Source organism: Cheilinus undulatus, linkage group 21 (genome assembly GCF_018320785.1).
Source record: "Cheilinus undulatus linkage group 21, ASM1832078v1, whole genome shotgun sequence".
In the NCBI taxonomy this organism is placed as follows: Eukaryota; Metazoa; Chordata; class Actinopteri; order Labriformes; family Labridae; genus Cheilinus; species Cheilinus undulatus.
The window spans coordinates 3,768,718-3,784,731 of NC_054885.1; the positions used below are offsets into that span (position 1 = coordinate 3,768,718).

General features: G+C 38.3%; 1 protein-coding gene across 1 annotated transcript; it reads right to left on the reverse strand.

The window, feature by feature from the left end:
* Positions 1–880: 880 nt before the first annotated feature.
* Positions 881–11,530, reverse strand: LOC121529533 (synaptic vesicular amine transporter-like). Its single transcript, XM_041817464.1, has 14 exons — positions 11,527–11,530; positions 9,765–9,866; positions 7,138–7,381; positions 6,831–6,889; positions 6,474–6,557; positions 6,272–6,364; positions 5,794–5,883; positions 5,204–5,299; positions 5,016–5,097; positions 2,306–2,357; positions 2,109–2,172; positions 1,905–2,024; positions 1,687–1,820; positions 881–934 (listed from the first exon to the last, which is right to left on the reverse strand). The coding sequence occupies exons 1-14, from the start codon at positions 11,528–11,530 to the stop codon at positions 881–883; spliced, it is 1,278 nt and encodes a 425-aa protein (XP_041673398.1).
* Positions 11,531–16,014: the final 4,484 nt, after the last annotated feature.

Below are 16,014 nucleotides of genomic sequence, written 5' to 3' on the forward strand. Positions count from 1 at the left end.
CGCAACTTCAGCTCACACACACAGCACAGCGATCATCCCTGCTGTGTTCATGGCAGCTGTTTTACCTCCTGTGTGCTCTACAATACAACATTATGCATTAGAACTGATGATGACGATGTCGACTCCAGACTACTGTGGAGTTCTTTAACTTCTATAAAACCTAAGTTGCACAAGGCCTCATGATTAATGTCCCAGTTTTATTTTGCTTATGTGCTTCTGTCCCTCTGCTTTTTGTCTGTCTGTACTCTCTCATATCGGGTGTTTAGTTTAGTTTAGTTTAGTTTAGTTTAGTCAATCATCACAGAACTCCAAAAAAAAAAAAAAACCACACACAGTACAGACATTTCAAACAAAATCAGTAGTCATGTGTTGAGTAATGACTGAAAAGGCACAGGCAGAACAAACTGCTCATAAAAGCCTATCCTACATTTTTAACTATTTAAGCTACCACCTTCCAGAGATGCAAAGAAACAACAACAGCTAATCAATCACACTTGTAGGCTTCAAAAATAGCACCATCAGAGTAATGCATTTATTTATCATTTAAAATTCAGCCCCTTTACATTGATTTAAGTAAGTTTTAGGGGCGCTGACATACAGGAGTGTCATAAAATACTACCTTCTGCATAGTAAAGAGAAGAAAAAGTAAAATACTGTGTATCATTATAGTAGATCAACTCACAATGAAACAAACAAAATTGGTACTAAATATTTATTGTTTAAATTGAGTATAGTTTTACAAAAATATAGACATTTTCATGACAAATTTGACCATAAAAGTACTCTAGGATTGAAAAAAATAAAGCATTTAGCACTAAAAAACTTACACTGTGCTTTGAACTGTGTAAAGAAAAATGATAGCTTTTATAATGGATTTGTTTCACACCTCCATCTGGTTAACCTTCCACAGATGGTGTTTGAGAAAGGGCAGAGCCTTTGAAAAAAAACAACTCAGAGGGTGATTGGATGAACGTTCCATCAATCAGAGCAACAAAACATGTGACGTTGTAGCCGCTACCAAGGAGTAAACTCCATAGAGACCTGTATAACGTGAACCATGGGGACTGTAGACATGTCAGTACACGATTTTTGAAAAGAAAACAACTCACTGCTGTTCTTTGTTGTTCTTTAAATGAAGAAATGTCGCCAAAATCTGATAAATAGTTCTGATAAAAAGTTCTGTTAAAACTGGTGCTTTAGCAGCATTCACGCCAGCATTCTGTTATTTTCTGAGGAACAAAAACTTTATTGGAGGGCTTGTTAAATTTCCCACTAAGACCACCACCTGTGGGTCCCGGGGACTCTACATTTAAGACCAAGTCACGGTATGGTGTGCTTCAGTCAGCCATGGTTAAAGTCAACAAAAATTCTGTTGACTCGTAAAGTCATGTTAGTTAATCTTATCACTTTCAACACACAGTCTTGTAAAAACAGAGGAGCCTGTTTGGTTTTCACGATCATGATAGGGCTCACAGTACTAAATGTTTTCATTCTGTGATCCAAAATCTTCAGGCTGAGTTTCCTGACTTCCCTTTGGATATTGACTAGAACAGAAGAAAAAACTCAATGAGTGATCTGCAGGTATTAAAGCATGCTAATAAAGCTGTGCATCTGTTAACACAAATAAAGCTTCTGTAACATAACTAATCACACAGAATGGTCTTTAAGTTTCTCTCTAGCTCTCACCAGAAGTTCCTCTGATGTCGTTGGTCTAAGCAGGAGGATGCAGAGCGGAGCAAAGACTATGTCCACTGTTCCAACTATGGTCATGAGCCAGGGGAAGCCAAACGATGCCACTATGGGACCTGTGACAGCAGGACCTTTGGACAGACGAGGAAAGAGAGTCAACTTAAAACCTCTAAGGAAACTGAAGCACTGCTGTGATCCAACAAAAAGATACTCGCCAACACAGAATCCAAGGCATATAGCAACGTCAGCTATGGCATAAACAGTGCCATAAACTGGCTGATACCTCAGGTCTACCAAGTTCCCCATGAGAGGCATGATGGAGGAGTCCACTACCCCTGGAAGAAACAAGATCATTCAAGTTTCATCCAATTTAATTTCATTTTATTTTACATTTACACAAACTATTCTGGGTGACTTACCAACAGAGAAGCCGATAAACGCATTCTGAACCAGCAAATGATAGAAGTTCTTGGAAAATCCAAACTAAAATACAAACATTGACATGAACACTGTCATAAATATAGCTTGAACAGTCTGCGTAAAGCTGGTATATAATGTTAAAACAAAGTTTTTCTTTATTTACTGATTATTCTCCATGAAGTATTAATAGACTCACTGAAATAGTTGTAATTCCTGCCATGATCATTCCTATGCAAGCAAACAGCCAGCTGTGATAAGAGAAAATACATTGTTTAAGCACAAAACTTTGGATTTAGTCAGGGAAATACTTCATTTAATAAACACTTCAACTGAATTATGAATGACAGTATAGGTGATAAAAGCTTTAAAGACTAGTGTGTCCCACAGAACAGCATTGTTTCTGCTCTTACAGTCATATTTATCAGCAGTACGTTGTACAGAGACACTCAGCACTGACTGCCTTCTGAAATCTTTCACTTGATATTCCCTATTATAGCAGGTAAGCAGAAGGCTTATTGCTGATGAGGTATTGTATCACAACCATTATCTTCAAGTCCACAGAGATAATATAAAGAAATAGCAAGAAAATGTCAAAACAATAACATAAGCTTCGTTTTTGATATGAGACATTACACCTCAATCAGTGATTTACTGTAATGATGTACCAGTGGAAGTCTCATGTACCCATGTAGGGATAACATATACATTTATGCTATGTAAATATACCTGGGTGGCTCTGAGTGAGGGCTGGGCAGTTAATCCAATTGCAGTATAGCCTAGTGCAGTGGTTTTCAGACCTTTTTGTCGCCTAAGGCACACCTAAGGTTAAGCCAAAATCTCAAGGCACACCATATTCCTATCAATACAAAATAGACTTATTTTGGCCTATAAGGGTAAATAAAGGGGGGGGGCTTTCTGGGGCCCAGACAACTGGGGGATCATGGAGTAGGAATGGGCGATATCCTATCATTTGCGATATACCGCGAAAAAAAACTTTCCACAATGAGAAAACGGCCTTTAACGATAATAACGATAAACTATGGTTGATGATGTATGTGTCTGCGATAGTCGCGCACACATACGTCATCGACTGCGCCGCACTCGTAACTCATGTGCAGAAACATAACAAACACGGCCGAAGGCGGAGATGAAACGGAGGATGAGCTTGTTAAACGAGGAGCTACCTCTATTATCTGTTAATGGTTTTGTTAGAGGAAATCAGACGTGGAGCAGACAACGGTAATTTGCACAGTGTGCTTTATTTTACGATCCCCTATTCCTCCGTTTTAAAGCTGCGGAAATTATGCACGGTCCCACAGTTTATACAAGGAAATAACGGAGCGCTTAGTCTAATATTTAGAAAGATGTGAGTAATAAACTCGCATCTCTTAGATTTCCTATAAGGTTGGCAATATATAACATTTACAACACAGAATGTACATGATATAATAGATAACATGATGCATGTTTATTTTGTTAGGTGCATAGGTGTCTTTAGTACACACCTCACAGACAGACAGAGCAACAGAAGTGTATGATGGAGGGACAGATAAACATTAAAGCACCAAACTGTACTATATCTGAAAATGTGATTATAACTACTACTACCACATTATAAGCTTCAGTGTTATTATACATCATGGGCTTAATCAAACTTAGTTAAAAATAATTTATCAAGTTTACTTATTGTTATTTTTATTAATTTAACAACAAGTTTTAACTTGGACTTGAGTTAAGTGACTTATCTCTGTAAAAGCAAACATGGTGGAGCCTGGCAGCTCTGCTCCACTGAAGGAACCTCCAGACTTAAAAGAGGATATCAGACTGTATTTTACATTTAAACACTAAAGACAGAGGCAAACTGGACAAAAAAGACCATATCCTGGAATGGCCATATGGAGGTAAAATAGTGCTGTAAATACTTCTAGTTTAGGGTCAATTTTTAATGCTGACACTTAAATTTTTAATAATCTGCCAAGTTGGAACATTATTTGTACTATTTTCACCTAAATTTCTCTTTGAATCTCTTAAATGTAGAAGCAACATAGTTTTTTTTTTTTACTAAAATATCCCTACATTAATAGATATCTATTTATATGAATATAGATATATAAATATATCTATATTTATATTTAGCTGTTGTAGTTAAGCAGCCAATTTGATACATTTTCCTAGTAAAAAAAGGTTGTGTTGAATGGTGCTATTTTTTTATCGTGATTTATATCGTTATTGCAATAAATACAGCAAAATATCGTGATAAATTTTTTAGTCCATATCGCCCATCCCTATCATGGAGATGGCAAAAGTGGGCAAAAATGGATTAAAGGTGATGAAAAACATGGCAAAATTGGGCAAAAAGTGGCTAAACAAAGTAAGAAATGGGCGAAAATTGGTAAAAAGTGGCCAACCAATGGGTTGCAATTGGCCAAAACTTGTTGAAAGCGGCAAAATAGTGGCAAAAATGGGATATAATTGGCCTAAAAGGATTAACCTGTAAAAAGGTGGTAAAAATGGGATAAAAGTGATAAGACAAAAGGGCAAAAGTGGGCAAAAAGTAGCAAAAAGGGCTAAAGTTACTACAAGGGGGTAAAAAGGGGTTTAAAGTGATGGGAAAAAAATATCCAAACATTAGCAAAATTGTGCGAAAAGTGGCAAAAAGGTAGTAAAAATGGGTTAAATGTGGTAAAAAGTTGCAAAAATGGGTCAAAAGTAGTAATAAGAAGTGGCAAAAAAAGCAGTCAAAAGAAGTGGCAAAAATGGGTAGAAAACTGTTTAACTTGGTTAAAAATAGCACGAATTAATAACTTTAACACCAATTCAACCCAATGATAGCATCTCACTGTTTCTGATTGTTTCTTCTGCTTAAACTTTAAACAATGTCTGTGTTTCTGACTTCACAAACTCACCTTTTGTTGTGTTTCTGTGACAGGTGTCCAAAGATATTTGATGCTATGAGGTAGGAGACGCTGTCCGGCAAAAAGACGATACCTGAACACGAGGACAGTAGAGGCAGCAGTGGAAATACAGTTTGCCGTTTCAATGGGATATTTAGGAAAAATATAGATTTGTTCAACATGCATTTTAATTTTAATACCTAGCTGCCACTTGCTAGCACACATGGTCTTCATCATCCAGAGAGGAAGGGCTGATTCTATCACAGCAATGATCAATGTAGTGAAATAGATGGCTCCTAGAAAGAGTCAACACAAAACACCATCAGTATTTCTACAATCAGCTCAAATCCTTAAACTGAGAGGATTTTTATTCATGTGTAAAAGATGTAATTCAGAGAACCAGCAGCGATCAGGATGTAAGGATCCTTCAGCAGAGTCAGCAGTGAAGTCCCCTTTTCCTTCTGTAGAGTCAAAATAGGTTTTTAGAGAGTGAACAGCTGACTTTTAGTCTTTAATGTTGATTTAAGTGATGCTCATGCACTGATCTTACAATGAAGTATTGTTTGATACTAAAGGAGGCTGTTTGATGGTGTTTTTTTCATATTATAATGATTTAACCATGAGACAATGATAAATTACCTCTGTTTGTACTTGTGATGGTTTGAAGGTGACTGAATGTAAACCTGTGTAGGATCAAACAAAACAAGGCAGCGTTAATCTGCCACTGTTTATGCTTAGCTCGTCAAAGATGAATGAACCTTTTTGACTTTTGTTGGACATTTCAGATCACCTCCACCCAACATCGCGATGATGGCCAGGACCAGGAACGGACTCATCTTCCCCACAAACTGATACATCAGACTGCCAAAAGGGGCGCCGGCTTCAGGAGGAGGAAAGGGAAGCGGTATGTCACTGTTTAAAATTCAACTCTGAAAAATAGACTCATGATAGCACATTTACAGATCATATTATCAGAACACTTTCTTTGTTCTCAGGAAGAAAACATTGTCATCATGTGGGAGACATGGTTGTCAGTTTAAAGGTCACATATTTTACCCCTTTAAGAAAAGTTTAAATCGGTCTCAGAGGTCCCCGAAACAGGCCTGTGAACTTTGATGCTGCAAAAAAACTCTAGTAATGGATGTTTGCATGTCTTAAAACCTCTGTGTTTCAGCCCTGCTCAGAACGAGCTGTTTCTGTGTCTGTGGCTTTAAATGTTAATGAGCTGTATTTAACTCTGTATTCTGACACTGTGAATCAATACACACCTATGAGTCCTAAAGCCAAACCAGTGAAAGATATTCCCATGGCCCACCCTCTCTCCTCTTCATCTTTGTACATATCAGCTAACATCGCCATTCCTGGAAACAGACAACATCGATAGCATCGAGAGGAATTAAAGCTTTTAGTTATGGATTTAACAAAAACATACAGTAAACTGTTTTGTAAGTTTTGGACTACAAATCTCACCGGCCACAGACAGACAGGACCCACCCACACCCTGCACCGATCGGGCCAGCAGCAGTAGGAAGTAGCCTGATGAAAATGCAAACACTGAAGAGACAAAGACAAAGTTTTTGATTAATAATTGAATGTCAGCGTAGCTGCTAGAATCACAGATATGTGACTACAGCCTTTATGCTGTCGTTGTAAGTCTTTTTATCTCATTTTGAAGCTTTTACCCTGGACTATTCTTCATTTTTATTTTATTCAGTTATTTAGCTGCTTCCCTCTGCAGTGTCACCACATAATTGCTTTGAAATGTGTGATGAATTTTGTTTTTTTATCTAGAGTGATTTTCTCTAAGAAGTCAAATGTGGTACTCACAGGTGGTTGCCACAAAAATGATGCAGAAGCCAGCACACATTGGGAGGTGATATCCAAACCTATGCAGCACACGAGGCTCAAATCAGAATCAGAAGTGACATCACTGATCAGCTTCACATTTTCATTTTTAGCAGTATTTTAAGAACATAATATAAACAGAGATAATCAATAAGGGGGAAACATAATAGTACTCCAGCTGGCAGGAAAGTTAAGTAGAATTAAATTAGATGTATAAAAATTTAAGAATATGTAAAATATGTACATCTGATCTCATTATCATATTCAGAAAGGTCTTAATAAATGTTACCTGTCAGTAAGCGGACCAACAAATGGGTTCATGATGAGCTGTACGGTGGATTTTGAAGCCAACAACAGTCCTACTTTAATGTTGACTGTTCCCAGCTCAGTGCCAGCTTCAGAGCAGTTTGAATCATGGGAGTTATGTGGCATAAAAACAGCTGAGCTGTTTCTGTGGGCACCGATTATTGAACCTGAGTCATTCTCTGATGAGAGGATTTCAGATCCATACAGGTAACTGGGAACGATCGGCACTGTCAACAGAGCAAAGTAAACACTTTAATATTATGGTTAAAATCTGATTAACAGAGACATTTTAATAAAGAATGCACAGAAGAGCATGAAACTCTAATTTCAGATATTACAGTATCATATGGAGACTCTTAAAGGATACGGACTGATAAGACAACAAAAGTTTCTGGTTGACACCAGAAGCCACCACAGGCTCACAGCCAAGTCAGGCCAGGATCAGGACTTCCTGTCAGACATAACACCATTATTAAATTCTACCCTGGATTTTTAAGTTTCTATTTTTTTGCATCAAGATGAGAACACCTTCCCTTGATGCAGACCCATAGCACAAATTACAACTCAAGACGTGCTGTCCAGCCCTGTTTGAATTATGCAGTGCTTTAAATAAAAACTACACTACACTCTAAACGATTAATTTAAAGCTCAGCATTAGTTCATGCAGAACGCTCTGCTGCTGCTGGAATCTGACCGCCGCTGCTGCATTTAAATGCAGTGTCCTGTATTGAGTCAATATGGCACGCCACTTGTTCCGTATTTCGTCCCTCACGTCCTTATCAGCCACTGATTGACTAATACGTGTTGCATTTGTCGGTTGGATTGGTCAGCTAAATCATAGAGCCAATCAGACTTCAAGTAAGGCAAGTCTTCTCTTCGCAAAAGAAAGCAGGAGGTGACAGCTTCAGACACTCGCGGTGCAAAGGCGTTTACACAGAAGTAAGCGGGAGAACGCGCCCTCGGCACACGCACACATGGAGCTCAGCAAGACGTTAAAAAAAGTTGTCATTTTCCTCGTACACACAGCGCTGAATTGAACGGACAGGACATAGCGATAGAGTCCTGCGTCGGACAGCTAACATCCTACCTGACCATTTCTGCTGATTTCCTGGCCATTAACACCTGCCTGTGGAGTGTGTGTCATCTCTCCCTCCCACCTGTACATGCAACATGCGTGTCCAATTCCTCCTACAGTCTGACACAAGCGCTTCAGCTCCGCTGCTACAACTCCATCCTAGGGGAAACACTGATAGCAGCCAGCTTATTAAAAATGTCAGGTTTGAATTTGACTCAGGCTCATGTGCATGGGCTTAGGCTGCAATTGTTGTGCCTGACCTAAGCTCTACCTCCAGCTCCCAAAGATGGCGAAAGCTCATCCTATGAGACTAGAACTTTCCGGTGCTCTGTGATGGTTTCTAATTACCTGTGTTTACTTCCTGTGTCCTCTTTGTGGCTCTGTAGCTATCAGTCAGTATGTTTACAAGCGCAGTTAAGTCCAGCTATGATTAGGATATTTAACTGGACTACTGTCCAACATGGAAAATCAATATGCTCACAGGAGGATGCCTGACACTGCTATAGTAGGTAGCAGTACATCCCCTTTCAGCTGGGAGGTCTGTAACTAGAATAGTGGACTTTTTTGCAGTTTCTGTTTGATTTTTTAAAACCCATTTTTGTGCTCCAAATTTCATGCAGCTGCACTATATGCAGTCATCACACATGCACATGTGTTCCATCTCCTATAAGCTGTATTTCCATTCTCTTTGCAGTCCTCCATGCTTTTTTTGAGCAGGTGTTTTATGCAAATGAATTTCTGAGTCGATGAAGTTTGTTAATTTAACTTTACTGGGTCATGCAAATAGGCAAAGAACATAGTAGCAGTTTCCTGTTGAGGTGAAGCTGTTAGAAAAAGGTAATCCATTAAGAGTTAAAGCAGTGGTGGGAAACTACAACCCTCCCCTTCACTCAGTGTGGCTCTTAAGTTAATTTCAAATATACTGAAATTGTAAAAATGAGGACAACAACACAATCTGCAATGAAAACATGAAAAATAGACACATTTCTGTAATTATCTTTAATTTCTGGTATATGTCAGCAACATTAGATATAATTGGCCTTAACAGCTTTATAAAAGTTGTATGCATCATTAAGTGTATTTCTGTAATAACCTAAATGCGAGTAAAACTAAAATACTCATAAACATTTATTTTCATTGTACCTTACAAAACACTGCACTGGTTTAAATTCTGTGCCAAGCTGAATAATTTAAGTATTACTATTTGCATTTCCATGATGACAGCTATGTATTAGTTCCTTTTTAAATCAAAAGTATTTAAAATGTTTTATTGAGAATATCTCAGAATTTGTTGTAATTTGTCCTTCTGGAAGTGAGAATAAAACTATGTGGCTCTCTCAGTAACCAAAGCTTCCATCTTTTATTAGAATTAATTTGATCAGATGTAATTTGTGCTGTAAATCCTGGAGCTAGTCTGGCATACCGTGGAAACAGAGTTGAAGAATACCATTTAAATATGAGAGCTGTAGTACCTGAAACTCTGCATCCTACCTCAGTGTTCAGTGTTTTGTAGAAGGATTTTTGTGTGAACGTACCGACCACAGACAGCAGCATGTGATCCAGGAACACGGCAATAAAAACAATAACCAGGACCATCATCTTCAGCTGGTTCTCCTGCCTCAGCCAGCTCAGCACCCCTGCTTAGAAAACACACATCCAGGAGATTTAGCCTCGTATTTATTCTTTCATTTACTTGACCCATGAAAAGTTGCAAAGCACCACAGCCTTTATAGCAAGAGCTAATAATGCACGTCCCTAGATGGGCCTTTGAAATACTTAAAAGTCTGGACCAGATACGCTGGAAACAGTACTGAACATGCTCAGTAGTTAATAAAAGGATGAGAAAGATCACACTGTAAATAACTTCAGTTGGCTGAAGTTACTGTACACTGTCCTTCTGTAATGATGTGTCTCTTTTCAGCAGTGTCAATTTTGTTGACTAAAACTATGACTAAAAATGTTTATTGACAGCCTTTTTTTCCATGACAAAAACTAGACTAAGAATAACAAAAATAGATATTTGATGACTAAAAGTGACAAAAACTAAGTTTAGTTTTCATCACACATTCAAAATCTTTGATATTTCTGTAATAAATTTATCACTGTAATAAAGCATTTGATTAATCATGGTTAAAATTAATGCTCTCCTGGACCTTAATTAGAAGTGATTTATGCATTTGCGCGCCGGTAGTTGAGTGGTTAAGGCGTGCACCATGTACGCAGGTGACCTGGGTTCGAATCCGGCCCAAGGCACTACTTCCTGTATGTCTCTCCCCGCTTTCTATTATTATTTCTTGATTAATATGTTAAATTATAGTTATTAACTTGCATTCCTGAAGAGAAAAATGAGTTTTAGTGGTTGAATGTTATGCTTGATTCATTTCTGACTTCTCAGAGAAGCCCAGTGAGCCGGCTCAAATTTGGGTATAAAAAGGTGAATTCAGTTTGAAATTCCTCATTCCTGTTCAAAATGGTAAAACATGGAGAGCTCACTGAAAATGAAAGAGTCTGCATTATAGCACTTCATGATGCTGGATGGTCTCTGAGACAAATATGACAGGTGGTCTAATACATTTGTTAAGCACTGTAAATGACTGTAACTACACATCCCTGTGTACTAAATATAGTTACTATGCTTAAAGATTCATTTTGTGATACAAAAGGGAGGAAAACAAGAATTAAAGAATAGCTACATTTGATTTAAATAGTACTCACTGCAGAGCTTTTTAACCGAGCAGTTATTAGTCTGTAAAATGTGCCAAACTCTCTCTGATGTTCAGGGTTTTATAAATGAGGCAGAGGACGTGCCATCCTCAGTCACAAACACTTACAAGCAACTTTGGGTATTCTAATAATAATAGAGATGCGAAACTCAACCAGTGCAACCACTGTAAGATGGAACTCTTCATTAAAACATGTCTGAGTCTGGTAAAGGACTAGGAAATGAGGCAGTGGTGGCCACTACTGAATTTTGAAGGCAAGAAAAACCTAATAGATAAAAAGTAAAGCTGGATTGTTACTATTTTGATTTTCATCACACAAATTTGTGACGTAGTCAAAAAAGATAAACCTATAATGGAATTAAAACATAATAACTGTAGTGTAATAGCTCAGATACCTTTGAATATTTCTGTATTTGATGAATTATACATTTTGAAATGTTTTCTTACTCCAACTCCATCAGAATATTGACATCTTTATATGAAATATGTACTTTCTTACTCACTCTTAAGACAAAAAGCTCAGAAAATGACTTAAAGAGGGAGTTTTAAAGGTAGTATTAAAGCTCAGACTTACCCATATTTGCATTTAGTAGTGAGCCGTCGTTCAGCTGTGATGTGATAAGCTCCTTCAGCTGTCAAGTGAGTTTAGTCTGCCAGCAAACAGAGAAATGCTGCAAGGTTTATGATTCATGCTTCTCCTTATCCTGGTATGTGGTTATTAGAACAACATTGACTTTACAGCATTAATTCAACAGTTTTAGCATGCTTAAAAGGCAAGAACTAGGACACGCAAGGTAGTACCTTAGCTGTGAGAAAATATTTGCATCTCAGGAGTTATCAGATGTAACAGACAGGAGGCTACTGGATACATTTCCCTATACAATAAATGCAAATTATGGCAAGCATGAAGCAATTCAGTACAGATATGTTTTCTGTGTATTTGTTGTGTGTGTATGATTATATATTTACAAGGGTTACATTTTATGCGTTAGAATTGGGGTTTATTTTGTTTGTACATGTGTTTGATTTTTGTGGATGTTAAGGCAAAGCTTGGGGGAAGAAGGTTCCTGGTTTGGGTGTCTGAGGATTTCATCTCTTTTTTTGTGAAGGGTAGTGAAGGGTAGCCAAGTCTGAGGCCATGGTTCTTTATATTAAGGATGTTCCTAAACCTCTATTTCCCTATTTGGCTTAACGTTCATTTACATTTCATTTAACCGACTAGTCTAAAGAGGAGAAAACCCCTGGAAAACAGTCAAATTCCCAACAGGGTCATTGTGTCAGTGGGTGTAATGTTAGCCTGATATACTCTCTACAGCGTGGCTAGCATTAAAAGCTGGTGCTGCCCACCTTTGTTCCTCTTTGCAGATTAATATTATGTTTTGATATTTGGCCTTTTTACTCTTCAGGTGAGTAGTTATACAGTCATGGACGAAAATATTGGCACCCCTGGAATTTTTCCAGAAAATACACCATTTCTCCCAGAAATTGTTGCAATTACAAATGTTTTTGGTATACGTGTATTTATTGCCTTTATGTGCATTGGAACAAGACAAAAAATCAGAAGAAAAAAGACAAAATTTACATAATTTTACACAAAACTCAAAAAATGGGCCAGACAAAATTAATGGCACCCTCAAATTAATATTTGGCTGCACACCCTTGGAAAAAAATAACTGAAACCAACCTCTTCCTATAATCATCACTAAGTTTCTTACACCGCTCAACTGGAATTTTGGACCACTCTTCTTTTGCAAACTGCTCCAGGTCTCTCAGATTTGAAGGCTGCTTCTTGCAACAGCAGTTTTACGATCTCTTCATAGGTGTTCAATGGGATTTAGATCCAAACTCATTGCTGGCCACTTCAGAACTCTTCGCTTTGTCTCCAACCATTTCTTGGTGCTTTTGAGGTATGTTTGGGGTCATTGTCCTGCTGGAACACCCATGACCTCTGACGCAGACCCAGCTTTCTGACACTAGGCCCTACATTGCAGCCCAAAATTTTTTGATAGTCTCAGATTTCATGATTCTTTGCACAAAGTCAAGGCACCCAGTGCCAGAGGCAGCAAAACAACCCCAAAACATCCTTGAACCTCCACCACGTTTGACTGTAGGTACTGTGTTCTTTTCTTTGTAGGCCTCATTCTGTTTTCTGTAAACAGTAGAATGACCTGCTTTTCCAAAAAGCTCTACCTTAGTCTCATCTGTTTACAAAATGTTCTCCCAGAAGGATTGAGGCTTACTCAGGTACATTTTTGCAAACTCCAGTCTGGCTTTTTTATGTCTCTTTGTCAGCAGTGGGGTTCTCCTCGGTCCCCTGCCATAGCGCTTCATCTCATTCAGATTATGACGTATGGTCCCAGCTGACACTTTTGCACCCTGAGTCGTATAAATGGTGTTAATACGACAAAGAATGAAGGAGGAGATAGCTGGCACGGAAGAATAATAATAAACAAAATGGCCAACGCAAATCCTTGAGCATCCCCACTAATGATAGGTAATTAGTTTAACCGACTAGTAAAACCCACGCTGGCTAATTTGATGAATGATTTTAACCGATTTACTGATTAACCGCGCGCATCCCTACTGTATAGCAGAGTCTTGTTTACCAGTGAGGGTGAAACTGATGGACAGAATGAGAGCCTATCACAGCCTGATCTAAAACTCTTGCACAGTTGAATGAATTCCTGGCAAGTCTGAAATTTTGATCCCAGTGCAGTAAGCATGACTCACATGTACTTTGGTATTGTCTGTAGATGTGAATGCAGCCATGCTCGTGTGCAGTGTACATGTTGGTGAAATAAGTTAAAAATTTAATTCTAAACATCTCCTGTCTCTTTAAAAACCCTTGTATCTGTGCAGCACAGGCCTTTCCATGTGACTTAAACAGATGTCGACTCAGAGCATGAACTAATATCACCCAGCTGATGGTACAAATTGGGTACCATAGTTGCTTCTTCTTTTTTCTTCTTGGCAGATGTGCAAACCAACTTTATCCAAACTGTCACCTGCGGTATTGAAAAATGTACATACACAATGTTAGTGTTCTTGGGAATACATGCAACTTATGGGGAGGGCAGTCATGCTTGGGTGTGGTATGAAACAATCATGAAAATGCTCTTAGTAGACAGGATCCCAAGCAGCACCTTTCTGCTTTGTCAGTGTTGTAACAACCATCTTTCTGCTTGCTAGTAACCAACAACTTCAGTTTCTTTCTGTTGACTTCAAATTCAGTCCATCAGAGTTTCCAGGTAAAATTTGAAAAGTTCGACAGGTTCAACCCATGAAGTGTGAGCGCATAATTCGTAAGCAGTAGTGCTTTATAAACAGTTCACTTGTACATTTTGAGTTGCAGTGTTGGGGTAATGTGCTGCGATGTCACGCTAAGGGCTAGTTTTACAGTTCCAGTACTCTGTCATTGGTTAACTTTTTCACAAAAGTAATCTGTTATTGGGAGAAAATCTCCCAGTAATTTTCTCTTTTCTGACCTCATTAAATAAAGAAAGAAAAAAGAAGCCCCAGGAAGCATCCAGGAAGCATTGGCACCATTTCTGATTCTTTCCTTCCTGTTAGCACTAAGTGACAAAGTGGAAAGTAAACACTGCTCTGTCAGTACATGTGTGCAGTGTCTTATTGAACTTGTGACATGGCCCAGTGGATGGCATTATACTAAGAGAAGCAAAAGTTTAACATCTAATCAGGATGGTATCAGGCTGCAGTTACAGATTATACATTAGGCTGTTGAATGACAGTAGAGCACTTTGAAAAGCAGACGTGTCGTTGGCTATGTGCCGGTTCAATAACCATCAAGTGGAAATAGTGGTGTAAAGGTTTTAATAGTTGGTTAAACAAAAGTACTCTAATGCATTACTTCTCTCAGTAGGTAACACAGTAATCTAACAGGTTAGTTTTTAAAGTGACAATATCCAACACTGTGAGTTGACATCCTTCTACATTTATGCATTTATACAATGCGTGCCTGCCTTAGACATATGTTGAAGAGCACAGATAGTATTGAGGCCACGTTGCATCCAAAGATGCCAGATTATCACTGTCATCCGATACAGACGCCGCCTAGTGACTTTGTTAATGATTGAACAATAGGCCACATCAGAGAGTACGGTCTAGACCTGCCCTCTTTTTCCATTTGTCTGGAGATAACATTGGTTTTTAACTGCTGCTGTGCAAACAAAGATGGATTGATCGTCTCTGCCATTTCTCTGAAAAACAAATTGACACTAACGCAGGTTAATGATGCTGCTGTTGGAGGATGGCACTGCAGAACAGTAGAATTAACCACTGGTTGATCTAAAGCTAGGAACAAAAAATAGCTTGACAAGCACAATAAAGCTCAACAGTGTCTGCCCACTTCCTCTGTAGCTCTGGTGGGCCTTACTAAACTGAGCATTTATTCCTTTTAAAACACTGCTACCATAGATAGCCATGTTTTCTCTATTACTATTACTTCACCAAAAGTTGTACCCACAATCATAGCTGTAGTAGGAATAAGGAGGATATGCATACAGAATTTTTTTAGGTGTAGTTTCTTGTAACCCAGTAGTTCCCGAAGTGGGCCGTGGGCCCCTCCAGGGGGGTGCAAGGTCATGATAGGGGGGGCACAGCATGGCAAGGCTAAGCAACACAAGTTGATGACTTCAGCACTGCAGAATAGGAGCAGTTCATTGATGTCACCTCAGATTCAACAATGCCATTTAGAGCTGCCACATTCTTTTCCTTTTGCATCACCTTCCTGTATGAGATAGTTGTTTTTTTTTTTACTGTTGCTGCAATTAAGACAAGAAACTAAATAAATAAATAATAAATTAATAAAAGAAAATTAAAGCTGGACACTGAAAATGGCCTGAGATTGTCAGTTTCACTATTGCAACCAAGACTTAAGAGATCTGTAGCACCAAAAAAGCCCACAGCAGTCCCTGAAATGATGAAGACTTGTAAATTTTGAAGATGTTTGTTAAGTTTGTATTTTCAGCGTACATCCTTAAAGAGTGAGAATTTTATGTTGTTGTAAATTCTAAAAAAAAAAAGAAAAGGAAAAAAAGAGGGA

Bases quoted from the DNA above. Each gene is read 5' to 3' on its own strand.
- LOC121529533 (XM_041817464.1), bottom strand. The intron at 5,884-6,271 runs GTGTGTATTGAT...CTCCTCCTGAAG, and splicing joins TTTGGCTTTAGGACTCATAG to CCGGCGCCCCTTTTGGCAGT. The intron at 2,358-5,015 runs GTGAGTTTGTGA...CTCTTATCACAG, and splicing joins TCACAGAAACACAACAAAAG to CTGGCTGTTTGCTTGCATAG.